Source organism: Sciurus vulgaris (genome assembly GCF_902686455.1).
Source record: "Sciurus vulgaris genome assembly, chromosome: 16".
Taxonomy (NCBI): Eukaryota; Metazoa; Chordata; class Mammalia; order Rodentia; family Sciuridae; genus Sciurus; species Sciurus vulgaris.
In genome coordinates, this window is record NC_136477.1 from 16,820,204 (window position 1) to 16,839,426 (window position 19,223).

Genomic DNA, 19,223 nt, shown 5'->3' on the forward strand with positions numbered 1-19,223 from the left:
TGGCATCCCATCAGCTCTGCCCTTGGGTTCGGGGTGGGGGGACTTGGCCTTTCTGTTTTTCACTTAGTATGTCAGGTACGCCTTGTCGCAACAGCGGCAGAGCCAGCTCATCAGCTCTCACCGCCGTGTGACTTGTCCATCTTGCCCATGCTTTGGGCCAGCAGCACATCCTTTTTGAAGTATCTCTGTGTCCAGGTCCTGTGGGGGTGTGATTGGTGGCTCAAAACATCGTAGGGCCTCTCTGGCCTTGCCCACGGCCTGCAGAAAAGCTACGATCTGTCCTCCCCCTGCCCTCTCTGGCTTAACAGTGTGTTCGTTCAGGTGCAAATCCTGAATAGGTTGTTCCAGAATCATTCTCCGTGGGTACCTTCAGCTCCCTGTAGGTACCTTGTTTAGGATGAGCATCCTTACTTATTAGTCAGTGACTGACACAGAGCCAGGGAGATGAGCCCCAACCAGCTGTGAGCCACCCACCCCACCCCTGCAAGTGCTGACATCGCCCCCAGGACACATTTTATCACTCATCACAAGGAATCCAAAACCTGGCTCGAGGGCCCCTTGGTGACCAAGCAGACATCAGCCTCTTGTTGCAGCCAGGGCTTTGCACAGCTGCCTGTCTCTGCCCAAGATGCTGTGCCTCTCCGTGGCACTTGCACGTGCAGTGAGAGAACCATCAGATGGCTGGAGGTCCACAGGGTGGGTCCCTGCTCAGGTGTCTCCCTCCTGAGTCCCTGGACCCCTCTTCCTGCCTGTGCCCATCAGGTCCTGGTCCATTATGGCCTTGTGTGAGCCTTCTCCCTGCCTTGCAGTGTTTAATGATTGGGTACACAGGTCTCGTCTCTAGAAAACGGGAGCATCTAGTGCACCGGTGTCACCTTGTGCACAGAGCCCCTGCGTATGGCAGACAGCACCTGCTTAGGCTGTGGTCTGAGCCAGAGCAGCTCTGGGTGGCCAGTTGTGCAGAGTCAGCATGGGCAGGCCCAGCTGCCTGTCCCCACCAGGACTCACCTGCTTCCGTTTCCTCAGTTCACAGGTGGCGGACCGTGTGAAGTGAACAACGTCCAGAAGAACGAGCATGACAAGAGTCTGGATCACAGCAAAAAGCGCTCCCGGCCCTCTCTCCTCCGCCCCGTGTCTGCCCCAGCCAAGGTAACCCCATTCACGCACATCAGAGTCGCCGCGTGGGTCACCCAGCAGCCTGGCCTTCTCTACGGGGGCCAGGGACGTACTGTGCTGAGGCCCAGGCAGCAGGCCAGGCGCTGAGGCTGGGCCCTGTTGTGGTTCAAAATTCACCATCAGTGGGACTTGAGAAGTTTGCCGCCCCTCAGGTGCTTAGCTGTTCTCCTTGTTTCACAAATTGTTGTGAAGAGGAGCGTTCTTCCTCCAAGTCCTGAAGAAATGGGGTGTAGCACTGTCTACTTTTTACAGTCAACCCTTGTGGATGGGGCTGCCAGGTGCAGTTGGGTGGGTTGGTCACGGCACAACTGCAAAGCAAGAGTAACTGAGATCTGGCTCCTGTCCCACTCCTCGCCCCTGATGGTAGTCATCTAACTCCATCATTCTCGTGCAGTTACTGGTTGACTGTACTGCAGTATATCACCATTTATGGTCACACATTCTGATGCAGACTCTCTGAGCGCTTCGTTACTATCATTGTGTATCTTTGTGCTGAAACTGTCCCAGCTTTAGCCAGTGGGGCCCCTCTGGCCAGCTCCTGCACCCTCTTGACGTAGCCTCATTGTTTTCCAGGCACTTTGGAGATGGTTTTGGCAGCACAGTAATGTTCTTCACACCATGGGTGAGCAGCTGAGCTCAGGTCCAAGTCCATCTTGGAGACAAAAGTCTTCACACAGATGTAAAAACTGACTTCTCCAGGATCCTTCCAGTGCTGTCCCCTTCTTGTCACTGTCTCAACCTGCAGGATGAAACAGGCACAGGGAGAGGTTCCCCATGTCAGAGTATCCAGGACCGCACTCCCTGTTGCAGAGGGGCCACCCTGGGATGCACAGAGTGCTAACTGCATGGGATTTCTCTCCACAGAAGAAAATGAAGCTCCGTGGTACCAAAGACCTGTCCATCGCGGCCGTGGGGAAGTACGGGACCCTGCAGGAGTTCTCCTTTTTTGATAAGGTGAGAACGGGCCCTGGCTTCCTACCTCGGGTCGCCGTATGCAGCTGGCTGGTCCGTCCAGTGGGGCCTGGCCTGTTCCCATCCAGGCAGGGCTCGCTCAGCTCCCATCTGCAGGGAGTGCTCCTGGGGAGGGGGAGGCGGTCTGGGGAGAGGGCTGCCTCCTGCTCTTAGCACAGAAGGGGTGGGCCGTGTGGACCCATGGCCAGCCAATGGCAAAGCCTTCACTCCTTCCAAACAGGGTTCAAGGATGTGTTTGCCACTCTGCCCCTGTGTGGCCTTTTCTAAATTCGGGGTGGCCCTGGGTTCCTCCAGGGTCAGTAGGCAGAGCCGCTGAGATGGCCGCGTGCATGACAGAGAGCCCAAGCTGAGAGTCGCCCCGGGTAGTGTTCACACCCAGGCCACAGCCTTTCCTGCAGAGCACCTGCTGGAGTGGGTGGCTTGCAGGAGCGCCTCCTTACGTTCCAACCACCCACTGGCAGAGGGATGGGCCCCGGCAGCCCCTGACGGGCTCTCTCCACAGGTGCGCAGGGTGCTGAAGAGCCAGGAGGTGTATGAGAACTTCCTGCGTTGCATCGCCCTCTTCAACCAGGAGCTGGTGTCGGGCTCTGAGCTCCTGCAGCTCATCAGCCCGTTTCTAGGGTGAGTGACGGGCTTCCCAGGGACGGGGATGCGGAGGCGGGTGTTGGTGCAAGTTCCGTCGGCCTTGTTTTTGAAAAATGATGCCTGCGTCTTATGGTTTCATTTTTTAATTGAAATTGTCATGGAGTTTGTTGTAGCTATACATACTTTTGTCAGAAACACCGCAGAGCAAGCTAGGGTACCCTATCCCCTGTCCCCCTGGATAGTGTTACAACCAGGATATTGACACCTAAGCAACCCACCAAACCCCATTGTACCCATTTTTGTGTGTAAAGAGGGTCCCACTTAATGGTGGTTCTGCTTCAAGTTCTGACTGTTTGCTAGTGTGTAAGCAGTACACGTTTAGTGGAAACTGTGTTTGGTATTTTGAATGTGGTTCTCCTGGACTTGTGGTACGTGGTCCTGTCCTGTCTTGTGATGCTGGCAGTGAGCACTGTCCCCAGGCAGCCCTGTGACCACAGGGAAACACTGGTACGGCACTGCTATGTGGTGAGGCAGGGGTGCATGGCGGGTTACGTGGATTCTGTTCATTTTTTCCATTTAATGATGCTTCCATTTAATAAGCCCGTTGTAACTTGAGGAGCAGCTGAATTATTCTCACTGTTTCTCCCCGTGACAGTTTGTGTGTCCACTGCAGTCTAGGCACTAAGCCAGGTATGCACCTCGAGGTTCCTTGCCCTGGCTCATTACGCCCTCATCCCCATCGCTCTCGTCCCCTGCCCTAACCCGGGGCCATTTCCTTCACCTGTTCTCCACTGTAAATAAGTGCTTTTGAGATGGAGTCTGGATGTGTTGTCCAGGGCGGCCTCAAACTCCTAAGCTCAACCAGTCCTCCTGCCTCATCCTCCAGAAGAGCTGAGACTGGAGACATGGGCACTACCGCGTTCAACTTCCATCTCTGACGCCTATGACAGCCAGGCGCGGTGGTGCGCACGGGTAATCCCGATGGCTTGGGCGGCTGAGGTAGGTGGGTTGCAAGTTCATAGCCAGCCTCTAAATAAACTTAGCAAAGCCCTGTCTCTAAATAAAAAAATTTTAAAAGAGGATGCTGGGGAAGTGGCTCAGTGGTTAAGCACCCCTGGATTCAATCCCTGGTACCAAAATGGAATAAAATTGAATAAAATTAAATTTATATGACAAAAATGTTACATAAATGGTACCATGTACAGATGTAACCTTCCAAGCTAGACTCTTTTTTATTTTTTTAAGCCCAACAAAATTTCCTGGAGATTCATATGGTGAATTTTTTTTTTTTTTAATTTTATTGTAAACAAATGGGATATATGCTGTTTCTGTTTGTACATGGAGTAACAGCATACCATTTGCATATTCATACATTTACATAGGGTAATGATGTTTGATTCATTCCATTATTTTTTTCCTTCCCCCCACCTCTCTTTTCCCTCTATACAATCCCTCCTTCCTCCATTCTTGCCCCCTTCCCACCCCCCATTACGTGTCATCATCCACTTATTCAGTGAGATCATTCGTCTTTTGGATTTTTTAGATTGGCTTATCTCACTTAGCATGATATTCTCTAATTTCATCCATTTGCAAATGCCATAATTTTATTATTCTTTATGGCTGAGTAATATTCCATTGTGTATATATACCACAGTTTCTTTATCCATTCATCAATTGAAGGGCATCTAGGTTGGTTCCATAGTCTGGCTATTGTGAATTGAGCAGCTATGAACATTGATGTGGCTGTATCTCTGTAGTGTGCTGATTTTAAGTCCTTTGGGTATAGGCCGAGGAGTGGGATAGCTGGGTCAAATGGTGGGTCCATTCCAAGTTTTCTAAGGAATCTCCACACTGCTTTCCAGAGTGGCTGCACTAATTTGCAGCCCCACCAGAATGTATGAGTGTACCTTTTTCCCCACATCCTCGCCAACACCTATTGTTGCTTGTATTGATAATCGCCATTCTAATTGAGGTGAGATGGGATCTTAGTGTAGTTTTGATTTGCATTTCTCTGATTACTAAAGATGGTGAACATTTTTTCATATGTTTGTTGATTGCTTTTGGATCTTCTGTGAAGCATCTGTTCATTTCCTTAGCCCATTTGTTGATGGGGTTATTTGTATTCTTTGTGTAGAGTTTTTTGAGTTCTTTATATATTCTGGAAATTAGTGCTCTATCTGAAGTATGAGTGGCAAAGATATTCTCCCACTCTGTAGGCTCTCCGCATTGCTGATAGTTTCCTTTGCTGATAGAAAGCTATTTAGTTTGAATCTATCCCAGTTATTGATTCTTGCTTTTATTTCTTGTGCTATGGGAGTCCTGTTAAGGAAGTCTGATCCTAAGCCAACAAGGTGAAGATGTGGACCTACTTTTTCTTCTATAAGATGCAGGGTCTCTGGTCTGATTTCAAGGTCCTTGATCCATTGTGAGTTGAGTTTTGTGCAGGGTGAGAGATAGGGGTTTAGTTTCATTCTGTTGCATATGGATTTCCAGTTTTCCCAGCACCATTTGTTGAAGAGGCTATCTTTTCTCCATTGCATATTTTTGGCCCCTTTGTCTAGTATGAGAAAATTGTATTTATTTGGGTTTGTGTCCATGTCCTCTATTGTGTACCATCGATCCACCTGTCTATTTTGGTGCCAATACCATGCCGTTTTTGTTATTATTGCTTTGTAGTATAGTTGAATTTCTGGTATTGCGATACCCCCTGTTTCATTCTTCCTGCTAAGGATTGCTTTAGCTATTCTGGGTTTCTTATTCTTCCAGATGAATTTCATGATTGCTTGCTCTATTTCTGTGAGGTATGTCATTGGGATTTTAATTGGAATTGCATTGAATCTGTATAGCACTTTTGGTAGTATGGCCATTTTGACAATATTAATTCTGCCTATCTAAGAACATGGAGATCTTTCCATCTTCTAAGGTCTTCCTTAATTTCTTTCTTCAGTGTTTTGTCGTTTTCATTGTAGAGGTCTTTTACCTCTTTGGTTAGATGGATGCCCAAGTATTTTATTTTTTTTGAGGCTATTGCAAATGGGGTTGTTTTCCTCATTTCCTTTTCAGATGTTTTGTCGCTTGCATATAAAAATGCTTTAGATTTCATATGGTGAATTCTTTAAAGAATTCTCACAGAGCTGGGAATGTGGCTCAGTGGTAGCATGCTTGCCTAGCAAGTGAACTTTCCCGGGTTCAGTCCCCAGCACAGTCCGTCAGTCAGTCAGTGAAACAAAGATTGTGCCCCTGCTGCCAAGAGGGGGGCAGCCGTGCACACACACTCCCACACTCAGGTCCGTGTGTACATACATGTTACCCCTCCCCCTTCACACACGCAGGCAGGTGACTGAGGGCCACGTGAGTCCCAGGAGTCAGGTGGGACCAGCATGGCTTCCCATGGGATGAGTTACTTTGCCAAGGCTTAAGGTTACTCGAGCCTTGGTTTCCTTGTTGTACAGCAGGCATCTACCTAGGCAGGGTTTCCAGAGAGTTCTAAGAAGGCTCTGCATGGACACCCTTAAAAAGCATCTTTAAAAAAAGAAGAAGAAAAAGAAAAAAAGGGTTTCTTTAGGCAGAAGGAAAATGATGTAAGTAACAAACTTGCATCAACCTAAAACAAGGAAGAGCATCAAGAAAGATATAAAATATATAAATATGAAAATGTAAATGAACAAAGTTTTAAGCTAGGTGTGGTGGCCATGCCAGTAGTCCCACCTGCTCTGGAGGCTGAGGCAGGAGGATCTCTGAGTTAGAGACCAGCTTGAGCAACATGACAAGATCCTGTCCCAAAGAAAGTTGTTTTTAAAGGGCTGAAGATGCAGCTCAGTGGTCGAGAACTTGCCTGGCATCGGGGGGCCTGGATTCCATCCCTAGCACCACCACCCAAAAAAAAAAAATCCTACACATGGTGAGTGCATATGATGCGTTGCTATTCTGTTCAGCTCTTAAAACAACCCTGGGGGTGCTGCTATGTGAGTTCTTTTTGTTAATTAAAAACAAACTTCTTCACACTTCTTTCCTCCTGTGAAGTGAAACTCGGCCCAGGAAACCTCCAGCGGTAAAGAGTCATTATTAGGCAGGCCCTCGAGGACCCACCACTCAGGTCGCAAACAGGTACTCCAGCGCCCGGGGCTCCTTCAGGCCACGCAGTCCCTGCCTGCTCCTGACTTGGCAGGGTCTGCCTCCTGGGCTGCCCCCAGCTGGGTGTCTCCGAACACAGCTTCGCCTCACCCTGTCACTCGGGGTTTGTTTTCTAATGGAGACACTTCTGAGACCCCCCAGCGAGTGCCTGAGACAGCAGAGCAGCAGATCCCATGTTGTTGACCCTCGGTAAGATGGCAGTGACCCCCTGGCACCTCCACACCCTCCCGCAGACGTCAAACCTCTCCAGAGAACTTAGGATATCCAATATGACGTGCAGGCTGCGCGCATGACTGCCAGACTTTGTCATCTAGGAAATAATGACAAGAAAACGTCTATACTTGTGCAGACACAAACCTTCCTGGGGTGTTTTAATACATTTTCTAATCTTTATTCTTTTCTTTTTCTTTTTTTCTTTTTTTTTTTCCTTTTAAGCTTAGGAAGCCAGAGCCCAGATAAATACTTACCCAGGACAAGCACTCACAAGCAAACTTGGTGTGCTATTAGGCAGAGTCCCAGGTGCTCCAGCCCCAGTGCCTCACCCTTTGCTTCTGCTCTGTCTTCTGGGATATGTATGTGGCCGTGGAATTTGACATAAATGGTATCACACGGTTAGGCTGAGCCACAGTATCTTTTTTTTTTTTTTTTTTTTGACGGTGCTAGGCAAGCCCTCTACCACCAAGCTACATCTCTAGAGCTCTGTTATTTACTTCATTTTGAGATAGGGTCTCCTTAAACTGTCTAAGCTGGCCTTGAACTTGGGATGCTCCTGCTTTAGCCTCCCAAGTAGCTGGGATGACAGGGGCTCCACTGCAGCCGGCTCACTGTGTCTCTTTCAGACTGTCATTTCTTGGACTTCTCTTCATGTCGATTGTGAGTCCACATCATCACCCTCACTGGCTGGTGGTATCACCTTACCTCTGTGAACCAGCAACAATGGGCATTAGTCTGCCCTGCGCCCACAAGCAGCATTGACCCCGTGCGCCCTGGGCTGCGAAACTCAGGGCCAGCCACGGTCACCGGAAGATGCTTCCCGGTGTCCCACAGACAGTAGGCACGCGCGAGGGTGATCCTTCACTCCTGCGAAGGCCTGTTGTGCTCTGAAGAACAGTCCAGGGCAGGGAGGCAGTGTTCCAGCCTCAGCTAAATGTCACTGGCTTTCCATGTGGACATGGAACACATTCGTACTGAGTCCCCTCTCCCAGCTCAGAGTACGCTGAGAGCCCAGACCTGGTGGGGGGACAGACCGTGCTGTGGGTGAGATAGCCTGCTGCAGTGTGTGGGGACGCAGGAGGCACCCACGTGTAGCTAGGCACTTGTGTGACCAGCCCTGGGCCTGAATCAGCACCCTGCTTCCCACCAGGAAGGTGACCTCTGTGTCTGCATCTGTCAGATGGCCATCCTCCCTCCTGGAGAGGTCAGGAGGGTTAAAGGAGAGGAATGAAGGACTGTGAGGTGTGAGGCGCTGGACAGACGGGCACTGCTTGGTCAGGGCCACCTGTTCGGTTTCCATGTCCCTGCAGTAGCAAGATTTGTATGAGGGAGGGTATCTGGGGTTCTGCGTGGGGCAGGGTCCACGAAGAATGGAGCAGGCCTCTGCTCGCTCGTCTTGCCCTGGGCCCAGCGTGGCTGGAAGTCTGTGCCAGCTCCAGCCAGGGGGCAGCTGCAGCTGCGCGTGACCCGAGAGCTCCCACCTGCTCCCTGTAGCCGCACAGCTGGAGGGGGCGAGGCGGTTTTGAGCGCTCCCGTCTGAGGCACCTTCGCCCAGCGACCTCCAGGCACCCTCCATGCCGTTGCCTTCCAGTCTTTCCTCCCCACATTGCCATTTGCCTGGGGATCTCCCATGAGCAGAGTGGGATGTGGGGCCTCCCCACAGGTGGGTGCAGTGCACAGCAATGTCTCTGAGGGGGAACTGCCCAGCTAGGTCACAGCAGGATCACCATGCAAATGAAGTGACCACATCCTTTCGGTAGGATTTGGTAGTTTAAACCGAAAGTCAAGTGGCATTAGGGTTCAACTGCAGTAAAATCCTCCTGGTGACTGCATGGTGGTTACATCCTGGCTTCTGAGATTGTGTCCCTATAGGGGCTCTCAGGGAGAAGTCTCCCCATGAGGGAGGAAGGCTCTATATCAGGGGCAGCAGACTTGATCTGTGAAGGGACAGTCACTGTGGAAATTTCTCCACTCTAGTCCTACAAAAGCAGCCACAGGAGTAGTAAGCAAATGCACTAAACTGTGTGTCAATGTCAATAAAACTTTATTTACAAAATCGCAGTGGCCAGATTGGCATCTTCCATCCAAGGAATGTGACTGGTTCCTGGGCTCCTTCCTTTTGGAGCCCCAGTTTCTGCCATGTTAGGTCATTGTTTTATCCCCACAAACCTGGGACCAGATATGCCTCAAAAGCAGCAGTAGGGTCCCACAGCAGGGCCCCAAACCATCCCAAGATTGGACCAGTTGGGAATCCAAATAATGAAGCCCTCAACCCTGGGGTTATGGGTCCAGAGCATCTGTTAGGGACCCTGGAGTGCTGTAGTGTGTCCCTGTGGAGCAGGGGAGGGTCCCACCTGGGCATGTGTAGCTTGCCCTGGGGTGGAGTTTATGTGAGGTCTTCCGGGACTTAGCTCAGAGCTGAGGTTGGCTTCCTCCCGTGTTTTGGGCAGCAGTCTGGACACTGTCTCCGTCCCTGGGAGTGTTCTGCTGCAGATGGTGCTCAGTCTGCCGTGAGGCCTGCAGTCTGCAGGGTCACAGGACCAACAAAGCACTCCGTGGTTTCCTCAGTCGCGACACAGAAAGAAAGCGAAGAACTGGGAGGCCTGTGTCTTCTCCAGTGTGTTTCAAGGCCCCCCAAGAATGGCAGGGTCAGTAGCTGCAAACAGGGGCCTGGTCTTTGACCCAAAAGGCTGGGGGCAGATTTGCTCGCACCCCCAGGGTGGATGAGAGACCTTATGGGCACTGAAGCTGGGTTCTGCCTTCTGCTCCCAGCCCTGTGTTCAGTTTGACTCTCTTTAACCTCAGGTGTCCCCACGAGGCCACTCAGATCTCTAGACCACTCTGAGATAGCCCCAGGGATGCCAGCTTACATTTTATCTGTGTCTTTGAAGGAAATTTCCAGAACTCTTTGCACAATTCAAGTCTTTCCTGGGAGTGAAAGAGCTGTCGTTTGCACCGCCCATGAGCGACCGATCTGGGGATGGAATAAGCCGGGAAATCGACTATGCATCTTGCAAGCGCATTGGATCCAGCTATCGGGCTCTCCCCAAAACCTACCAGCAGCCCAAGTGCAGCGGGAGGACGGCCATCTGCAAGGAGGTAGCATCCCAGGCCTCCCTTCCAGCCCTCCCATGCTGCAGATGAGGGACCAAGTGCTTGGCCCCCAATTGTGGGAGAACAGGTGGGGAAGGATTTGGCCTTGGAATTCCCCTGAGCAGAGGTCACAGTTTCCTATCCCAAAATGCAGATCTGTGGTATCCGACCTACTCCTCCATCTTTCAGACGGGTTTATTGCTGCTGGGATCTTGCTGTGTCCCTGGGTCGCTGACATCAGTGTGGCTTAGCTTGACCCTTAAACACTTCTTCAGAGTTAGTGGACAGAGGATTGCTGCTTTTCCAGGATTCGGGAGTGCCTGCTGGTTTCCAGAATATTTATAGTCCAGGGGTTCGCAAAGTACCGTCAGCTGAATCTGGCCACCTGCCTGTGTTTGCCAAGTTTTGCTGGCACACAGCCATGCCCATTCGAGGGCATGATGCCCGATGCCTGTGGCTACCTTCTCAGGGCACGGGCAGAGCTGAGTGTTCAAGGCTGAGCCAGTGGCCCTCAACACCTAGAATATCGATCATCAGGCCTTTCAACAAAGTTCACTGACCCCTGGAATAGAATAATATGGCCAGTTAACAAAAGTCCCGCGTTTCCTTAAAACCTACTAAAAGTCAGTTTTACCAAGTAATTGCCTATAAATGAGGACAGTGTCCACCTCTTCTGTGCCAAGTAGTGTAGTCAGCACCTGGCTGCTGGCACCTGCCTTGCCTGTCACTCGTTTCCTCCTGGTGCAGGTACTGAATGACACCTGGGTCTCCTTCCCGTCCTGGTCAGAAGATTCCACCTTTGTCAGCTCCAAGAAGACGCCCTACGAGGAGCAGCTACACCGCTGTGAGGACGAGCGGTTCGAGGTGCGGGCACCCCTTCGTGTCCTCCTGGGCTGCGTCCCTTCCTTCTTCACACCTCTGTTGGCTCTGGGGGCAGGGGCGCCAGCACTGCCCAGCAGGGGGCAGCTCCCCAAGGCTGCCCATGTCTTCTGGTCCTTGGTGGCTCCCGCGCCGGCCACACAGTGATCTCTCCCCCTGCAGCAGTAGTAGGGCTGGAACCCCGGGCCTCACCTGTGTGTGGCTGCTCTACACCGTGCTGCACCCTGGCCCTTGTAGTTCACTTTATTTTGAGACAAGATGTGCTCGGTTGCCCAGGCTAGAGGTTAATTGTATTTTCTTCATCGACATTCTGGTGAAGATCATCAGTCATAAGCAGCTAAGTGAGAGCCAGTCCAGGTGTCTTCCACCTTCCTTCCCCGCGGGCAGCTGACTCATAAACCTCCAGGACGGGGCCACAGCCCGGGCCGGGCCCCGACATCGAAACAACCTCCCGTCTCCTTCAGATCCCCAGCTGGACTTGGGCTCGCCACGCGCCTGTGTGCGTCTCGGAGCTTCCCCTGCTGTCCCACCCAGTGGGGGTTGATAGCCAGCAGACACGCGTGGGCCCGGGGTTCCGCAGGCTGAGAAGCCCAGTGTCGGGGTGCCCACATCTGGCGGGGGCCTTCTTGCGCCATCACAGGGAAAGGCAAAGCAGGCAAGAAAGATGAGGGGTGGTACGTGGCCTTTGGCAGCACACCCACTCCCGTGACGCCGTCCACCAGCCAGGAGGGCGGAGCCCAGGTGCTCGTCCCTCTCTGGCGTCCCGCTTCGTGGCACTGGTGCGCTGTAGTCCAGCTTCAGTGTGCATTTGGGAGGGGGCATGGAGACCGTAACAGAGAGCGCGCCTGTGTTTACACATGTGCCTCAAGTGCGCGTGCACAGGCGTGTGTGCAGTCTTCTCACTGGGGCCTCCCGTGTCCACCAGAGTGAGATTCTTAACCGTTCGTGTCCTGCCTAGACCCCCCGTTCTGCCCTGATTCATAACTGCGTCAGTCCTTTCCCGTCCCCACCCTGTCCCTAACTCTTGGCAACTGCCAGCCTGTCCTCCCCTCTGTCCCTTTGTCATTTCAAGAAGTCGTGTGTCAACACAGTGTCCCGAGTGTCTGGGGCTGTGCCCGTGGTCCTTTCCTGTGTATTGTTGCGGGTGACCCTGCTTTTGATGCCCTGGAAGTCAGCCTTGGGGACTGTCCTCCCCAGATGGGTCCGTGACCTGGCTGCTGACCGCTCGTGCTGTGGTGGTGCCACTGCTGGGGTCCAGAGCCAGCGGGGCTCACCTCAGCCCTCGTGAGGAGCACCACTTCCCTGTACCAGCCTCCCTGGAGGCTCCCGAGTGCCTGGTGACCGACCTTTCCTGCCTTCCTCCCTGTAGTTAGATGTCGTCCTGGAGACCAACCTGGCCACCATTCGTGTGTTGGAGAGTGTGCAGAAGAAGCTCTCCCGGATGGCGCCAGAAGACCAGGAGAAGTTCCGGCTGGATGACGCCCTGGGCGGCACGTCGGAGGTGATCCAGAGGCGCGCCATTCACCGCATCTATGGTGACAAGGCCCCCGAGATCATTGAGAGCCTCAAGAAGAACCCCGTCACGGCCGTGCCTGTGGTCCTCAAGAGGTGCGGTAGGCTTCTGCCCGACCGCCCGCTGCAGCTGTGCATGGTGCCTGTGCGCGTGCTCATCCCTAGACGTAGGTGTGGTCATCCCCCGATCCGCAGGGCTTGGTTCCGGGACCTGTGCGGGTGCCAAAATCCACAGCTGCTCAAGTCCCTATAGAAAATAGTGCAGTTTTTGTACAGAACTTACCCGTAGCCTCCTGGGGACTTCAGATCCTCTCTGATGTCTCACGACACAGTACAACACAGATGCGAGGCGAACTGTCGTGCTGTTTTATTTAGGGAATCACATGGAAAAAGGTCTTTGTTCTCAGTTGAGACACCGTCTTCTTCCCTTCAAGCGTCTCTGTCTGCAGTTGGTTGAATCTGCAGATCAGAGTCTGCGGTACGGAGGGTTGAGGGTCACTACTTCAGAACTCCAGTGGGACCCCCAGCGTCAGGGCTTGGTTTTGTGTAACAGCACCTTTTGGAAACTGTCTGGCGCTAGCAGGTGGTTTCCTCAGTGGCCTCTCGCAGGCAGGCGCCGTGCTTGGCCCTGGGGTGCACACCTGACCAGGCTGTCGCGGCCCCTTCCTCAAGGGCGCCAGTCGAGCAAAGGAGCTGAGTGGGGACCAGCAGCTACTGAGCATGCTCAGTGCCCAGAGGAGGGAGAGAAACCCCAGCTGCAGTGCTTCTGCAGCCCCGCTGCTCCTTCCCTTTTGTGTCCCACACAGTGTCCACTGCACAGACCAGGCTGCCATCCACTGAACCTGAGTCATGGCTGTCCCTGGTTGAGTCAGGCTTCTTCTCTATAGGGAAGGTCCCTGAGGTGTCCCCAGTGCTGAACGAGTCTCATCCCTGCAGGCTGAAGGCCAAGGAGGAGGAGTGGCGGGAGGCCCAGCAGGGCTTCAACAAGATCTGGCGCGAGCAGTACGAGAAGGCGTACCTCAAGTCCCTCGACCACCAGGCCGTGAACTTCAAGCAGAACGACACCAAGGCCCTGCGCTCCAAGAGTCTGCTCAACGAGATCGAGAGCGTCTACGACGAGGTGAGGGCCAGCCCCTGGGCCACTGTGCCTCAGGGGGCTTAGTGGCATCACCCGCGTGGCCATGGTGGGCGAGCTGTCGTTTCTGGGTGCCGCAGCCCAGGGGAATCAGGGACTCTGCTGTTTGTGGGGCGAGGCCCCTCCGTGGGCATGGAGGACTTCGTTCAGGTGACCAGTAAGAGCAGCTTTCGTCTGTCATCGCTGCTGTGTGCCAGGCACCGCCAGGGCTCAGAAGGAACGTCACAAGCCTTGCTTGCTGTGCTCAGCTGTCGTTGTGCTGATTGGAACAGGGAGACTGAGGCTCCAGACATGGCCACTTGCAGGCGACCAGGGTCCCGAGTCCTCGGATCCATCCGACCCTGGGCTTTGCCTTGTCCCTCGGCAGACTGTGCCCATCAGGCTCACGGGCCTGAGATACAGAGCTGTGGCAGGGCCACGCCCTCTGGTTTCAAGAATTGGGCCCTTTGCATGACCTGCACCAGCAGGAGCCTGAGGTGGGAAGCTTGGTGGGACAGTGGCCACTGGGTGTGGTGGCAGCCAGCTGCCAGGGAGGGTGGCTGCGACTCTGAGAAGGTGGGAGGGAAGGGGCACTGCTTCTCGGGCAGTGTCTGGATTGGGGAGGGGGCTCTGTCCCTGCCCTGCTGTCCACTGGCACTGCCACCTGCTTCACCCAGTCTCCTCGTTCCACCGGGTCACGCCTGTGATCCCAGTTGCTGTGGAGTCTGAGGCAGGAGGATCTGAAGTTCAAGGTCAGCTGGGGCAGCTTAACAAGGTCCTGTCTCAGAATAAGTAGTAAAAAGGGCTGGGATGGAGCGCGGTGTATGTAGAGCTGCTGGGCTACGTTCCAGCGTCGCATAAACAAACAGCCAATCACTCGGTCCCCTTATTCCCCACGTAGCCACACAGCGATGGTAGTACCTCGACTTACGGTAGGAAAGTCATAGGCAGAGGAGCCAGGAAACTGGTCCCAATCCTCCTGCTCTAAGTGGGGCACGGCGGGACAACCCATCTTTGCCCAGAGCCCTTCTCTCCAGGGCCCACCCCATGGCTGCCCTGGCCTCCTCACTCTGGTCCTGAGGTGGGTCCTCTGGCCCGAGACTCCGTGGGGCTAGAGACACCTGCGAGGGGTGAGGGTGATGGTCTGCCCTCAGGACCGCCCTGCTGCTGCCGCGCTCCTGGGCCTCTGCGGGGTGCACTGGTCTGGTGCCGGGGTCCAGGAGCCCTGCGCCCGCCCGCCTGGTGGGTCCTGCTGCTCCCACCTCTGTGCTGGTGCTCGCCTGTTCCAGAGAAGACTTCTTAAAGTGTTTCCCGAGGGTGTCTGTGGTATAGACGAGACAGGGCACTTAGGAAGCCTGGGGAGCTCAGGTCACCGAGGAGCCCCGGCAGGGCAGGGCAGGGCCGGGCCTGCAGCCCACCTTGGGCGCCAGCTCCCGGGCATCTCGGGCTGCCGGCACGCCCCTCCCTTGTGACGGGGCCCAGCTCTGACGAGGAGCGGGGCTCCTCCGCTCCAGAAAGCTGGGTCCTGGGCTCGCCCCTGAGCACCCAAGGGACTCCCAGCCCCGCCACGAGCCTCACTCCACAGGAACCTGGGCCTCTGCCTCTGCCTGGTGCTGGGACCAGTGTGCTCCCGGGAGAGGGCTGGGTGTCATGGGCATGCTGGGGAAGTGGTGACTGTCTTTAGGTTTGGGGAAGAAAGTCTGGGGCCAGTGGCGAGCCCAGGAGGGCAGTTTTCCAGGGAGAACAGTGGGCAGACGACGTGGAGGCCCTGCACATAGCAGGGAGCTTGGAGCCCCAGGGCCTCGGGAGAGGAGCAGGGTTCCTGCGAGACCTTAGGGGCTATGGCGGTGCCCAGAGGCTGGGGTGTTCCCAGGGCCTGGGCAGGTCTGGGTGGTTTAGTGACGTAGCCCTGCTGCTGTCACCAAGTCTCCCTGGACATGGCAAGGAAAGTGGCCGAGTGGGTGAGGCTGGTGGAGGGGGGAACAGACGGGATGGCAGAGGCTTGGTGACCCACATGGTGTGAAGGACTGAGGGGGGTTTCGAATGTACATAGGCCTTGGTGTCACTGAGCATCTGCGCTTGAGTGACGAGAGGGCAGCGATGCCCGCTGTGCACCCTGAGCAGGAGGGCTTGGTGCAGGCAGCTCGGGTCAGCCGGGCCCAGGGGCTGGGGATGCTGCTCGCCTCCTGCACTTGGCTCTAGCTGCCATTGGCTTTGGTGGTGCCAAGCTGGCCTTGCTGGAGGCTTCCCTGGCAGGGAGCCACTGCCCCTTCAGGTACCGGAGCTAGGCTGAGGCTCAGTGTGATGCATCGGAACCCCGTGGCCTCAGGACCCCCCGTCTTGGAGTTCACCCATCTTTACCGCCTGGGGACCCATGACTCTGCCTCACTTCAGTGAGAGGACCAGGACCCTGGGCTACAAGGGAGGTTGAGCAGACGTCCCTCATCCTAGGTCCTACAGTGTCCCCACACGGGTCCTCGCCCTCTCTGAGCAGTGCAGGTCCACCCTGGGGTCCTGGCCCGTGGTGACGCGTGTGTGAGGGCGGGGCCTCCTTGCGCTGGGCTGCTTCTGCCTAACAGTTGCCTGTCCCCTCAGCACCAGGAGCAGCACTCGGAGGGCCGCAGCGCCCCCTCCAGCGAGCCGCACCTCATCTTCGTTTATGAGGACAGGCAGATCTTAGAGGACGCGGCGGCCCTCATCAGCTACTACGTGAAGCGGCAGCCGGCCATCCAGAAGGAGGACCAGGGCACCATCCACCAGCTGCTGCACCACTTCCTGCCCAGCCTCTTCTTCTCCCAGCAGCTGGACCTGGGGGCTTCTGAGGAGTCAGCCGACGAGGACCGGGATGGCCCCCCAGGCCAGAGCTCAGACCCCCCTGAACGGAAGAAGCCGGCACCAGGGCCACAGGGCAGCCCCCCAGAGGAGAAGGCGACCTTCGGGGACACACCAGCCACTGAGCAGCCACCCGCGCCGTCACCCAAGCCCCTGGACGACGTGTACAGCCTCTTCTTCGCCAATAACAACTGGTACTTCTTCCTGCGCCTGCACCAGACCCTGTGCTCCCGGCTCCTGAAGATCTACCGCCAGGCGCAGAAGCAGCTGCTGGAGTACCGCTCAGAGCAGGAGCGGGAGCAGCTGCTGTGCGAGGGCCGCCGGGAGAAGGGCAGTGACCCCGCCATGGAGCTGCGGCTCAAGCAGCCCAGTAAGGCCCCTCGCCGCCCGTCGGGGCCCCGGGTTCAGTCTGTAGCTGACGAGCACGCCAGGCTGCGTTCCGGGTGGCCCTTCCAGATGAAGTGCAGCCAGCCCTCCGTGTGCTCAGGCCACAGCCTCAGGTTCCCCAGCCGCAGTCCGAAATAGTCCCCCTAAAAACACAGCAGACTGGGTCTTCTCGTCCCGTTCCCTGAACAGTGCAGTGTGACAGCTGTGTACCTGGAATGTGCCTGGAAGTAGGTATTCTGAGTAGGCTGAGGTGATTCAGAAGTACGGGAGATTGCTTCTGGGTCCTGTCAGGTGCTGCCATTTATAGAGGGACTCGAGCATCTGTGGGTTTGGAACCAGCCCCATGTGGATACCAAGGGACGAGTGTTAAGTAATGGTTTTGAGTGGGAAATTGCTACTAGAAAGTTGAATCTCAGACAGTCTCAGGTCCCCCTCCCTGCTCCTCCGCAGCGACACCTTCTCTAGATGTGATCATATCCAGACCCACGTGGGCATTGCTCGTTATCCCCCACCACGGCTTTTCCTCGCCAGTCTTCCTGGTGTGTGTAAGGCCACCACAGCCTTCTTTGTGGCACTTGCTGCCACCCCCAAGTCTTGTGGCTGAGCCGTGTACCCAGAGTAAGCAGCCTCAGTGGAGGGTGGCCGTGCACGCTGGCTGCTCGTGTTCTCATCCTGGTGGTGGCTGCGCGTGCGCCAGGTCCTTGGCCAAGGCTGCCAGGCCCACAGTGGGTTTCCTGGGGCTCCCCAGGTGGGAGCTCAGCCCACGTCTGCTCATGGCAGTGGCCATGGGGCGTGAGCGGAGCCTCGCCGTCCGTCTTCCCTAGGCGAGGTGGAGCTGGAGGAGTACTACCCTGCCTTCCTGGACATGGTGCGGAGCCTGCTGGAGGGGAGCATCGACCCCACGCAGTACGAGGACGCCCTGCGCGAGATGTTCACCATCCACGCCTACATCGGCTTCACCATGGACAAACTGGTGCAGAACATCGCACGACAGGTGAGCGGGGTGGGGCTGACTTGCCGTCCCCGCCCGTCGGTCTGGACTCGGGAAACCAGTCCTTCCTTCACCCTAGGAGGCTTGACCCGGGGTCAGCTCAGCAGACTTTCCACTGTTTTAATTGAGATGAAAAGCAAATAGCATAAAATTAATCATTTTGAAGTGCATGGTTTCATAACACTTAATACAGACCCAGCATCCCTGATGCAAAAGTCCAAAATCCAAATGCTCCAACATCCAGAACTTTGATGCCAGAGGTAGAAAATTCCACATCACGTAACACTGTTTTATGCACAGAATGATTTAAAATATTGTATAAAATTGCCTTCAGGCTGTGCACATGAGGTATAAGGAGCACAATAAGGTGAATTTCTTGTCTGGACTTGAGTCCATTATGCACATATAAATATTCCAAAACTGAAAATACCCCAAATCCAGGACATTCCTAGTTTTAAGTATTTGGAAAAGGGAGACTTACCTGTGCCATTCATGGTGTTGTGCAGCACCCCCTCTTTCTAGTCCCATAGCATTTTCATCCCCCCCAAAAAGAGACCCCCGCTCCCCTCCCTTGTCCCCTGGCAGGCAGCTGCCGACCTGCTTCCTGTCTCTGAATTCGCCTGTTCTGGATGCTGCGTATCAATGGACTCACTCGCCATGTGGCCTTTTGCATCTGGCTTCTGTCACTTGGCATCATGTTTTTGAGGTCCATCCACTTGGTGGCCTGTGCCATCCCTTCTGTGGCTGCCTGTGTTCAGCCATTCTCCACTGCAGGTGGTTGGGTCGTGGCCGTGACCAGTGGAGCAGCATCTGTGCGAGTTTGGGGTTGAATCCCTGTGGATCTTTCTGGAGACTAAGTTGACAGCATGTGTAAACCTCAGCCCCCCACCCTGGGGGACATCACCGGTGCCCACCAACAGGGGTTTTATTGCTGGTGGAAAATGGCCACACCTAAATGTCAGCAAAGGAAGTGGGTCATAAACAGCCTAGCTGGAGGTGGCCCTAAGACACGAGCCCTGTCTGGTTGCAGCCAGAATTGTTCACGGTGACTTCTGTTTCCTGATTATCAAGCAAGGCCGTTTATTGTAAACAGAGAGTCGTTAACTCTCCCATCCAGACGCAGGCACGGGAAGCTTTTCAGAAAAGGCACTTCCTCCGGGCTCAGCGCCCGGGCCTTGCATTCCCAGGCGCCCCACCACTCCCTCGCCCCACTCCAGGGGCTTCTTCCTGAGCCACACACACACCCAGGACCCAGCTCTGAAGTGGGCAGCTGGATGGGCTTTTGCAAATGTAACGTCCCTACCTCGTGTCCCCTGCAGCCGCCCCCTCAACCGC

At 54.9% G+C, this 19,223-nt stretch overlaps 1 protein-coding gene across 2 annotated transcripts in view; it reads left to right on the forward strand.

Moving 5' to 3' along the window:
- Positions 1 to 19,223, forward strand: part of SIN3B (SIN3 transcription regulator family member B) — a 43,008-nt gene that overhangs the window by 18,027 nt on the left and 5,758 nt on the right. Inside the window, exons 6-14 of one of the 2 annotated variants that reach the window (XM_079116636.1) lie at positions 1,027 to 1,149; positions 2,041 to 2,130; positions 2,651 to 2,769; positions 9,972 to 10,179; positions 10,921 to 11,037; positions 12,422 to 12,660; positions 13,501 to 13,684; positions 16,274 to 16,880; positions 17,722 to 17,891. In XM_079116636.1, coding sequence (XP_078972762.1) covers positions 1,027 to 1,149; positions 2,041 to 2,130; positions 2,651 to 2,769; positions 9,972 to 10,179; positions 10,921 to 11,037; positions 12,422 to 12,660; positions 13,501 to 13,684; positions 16,274 to 16,880; positions 17,722 to 17,891 — 1,857 coding nt within the window. Of the gene's footprint in view, positions 1 to 1,026; positions 1,150 to 2,040; positions 2,131 to 2,650; positions 2,770 to 9,971; positions 10,180 to 10,920; positions 11,038 to 12,421; positions 12,666 to 13,500; positions 13,685 to 16,273; positions 16,881 to 17,721; positions 17,892 to 19,223 lie in introns of those variants that run through there. The other variant, XM_079116637.1, reaches the window with a different exon arrangement.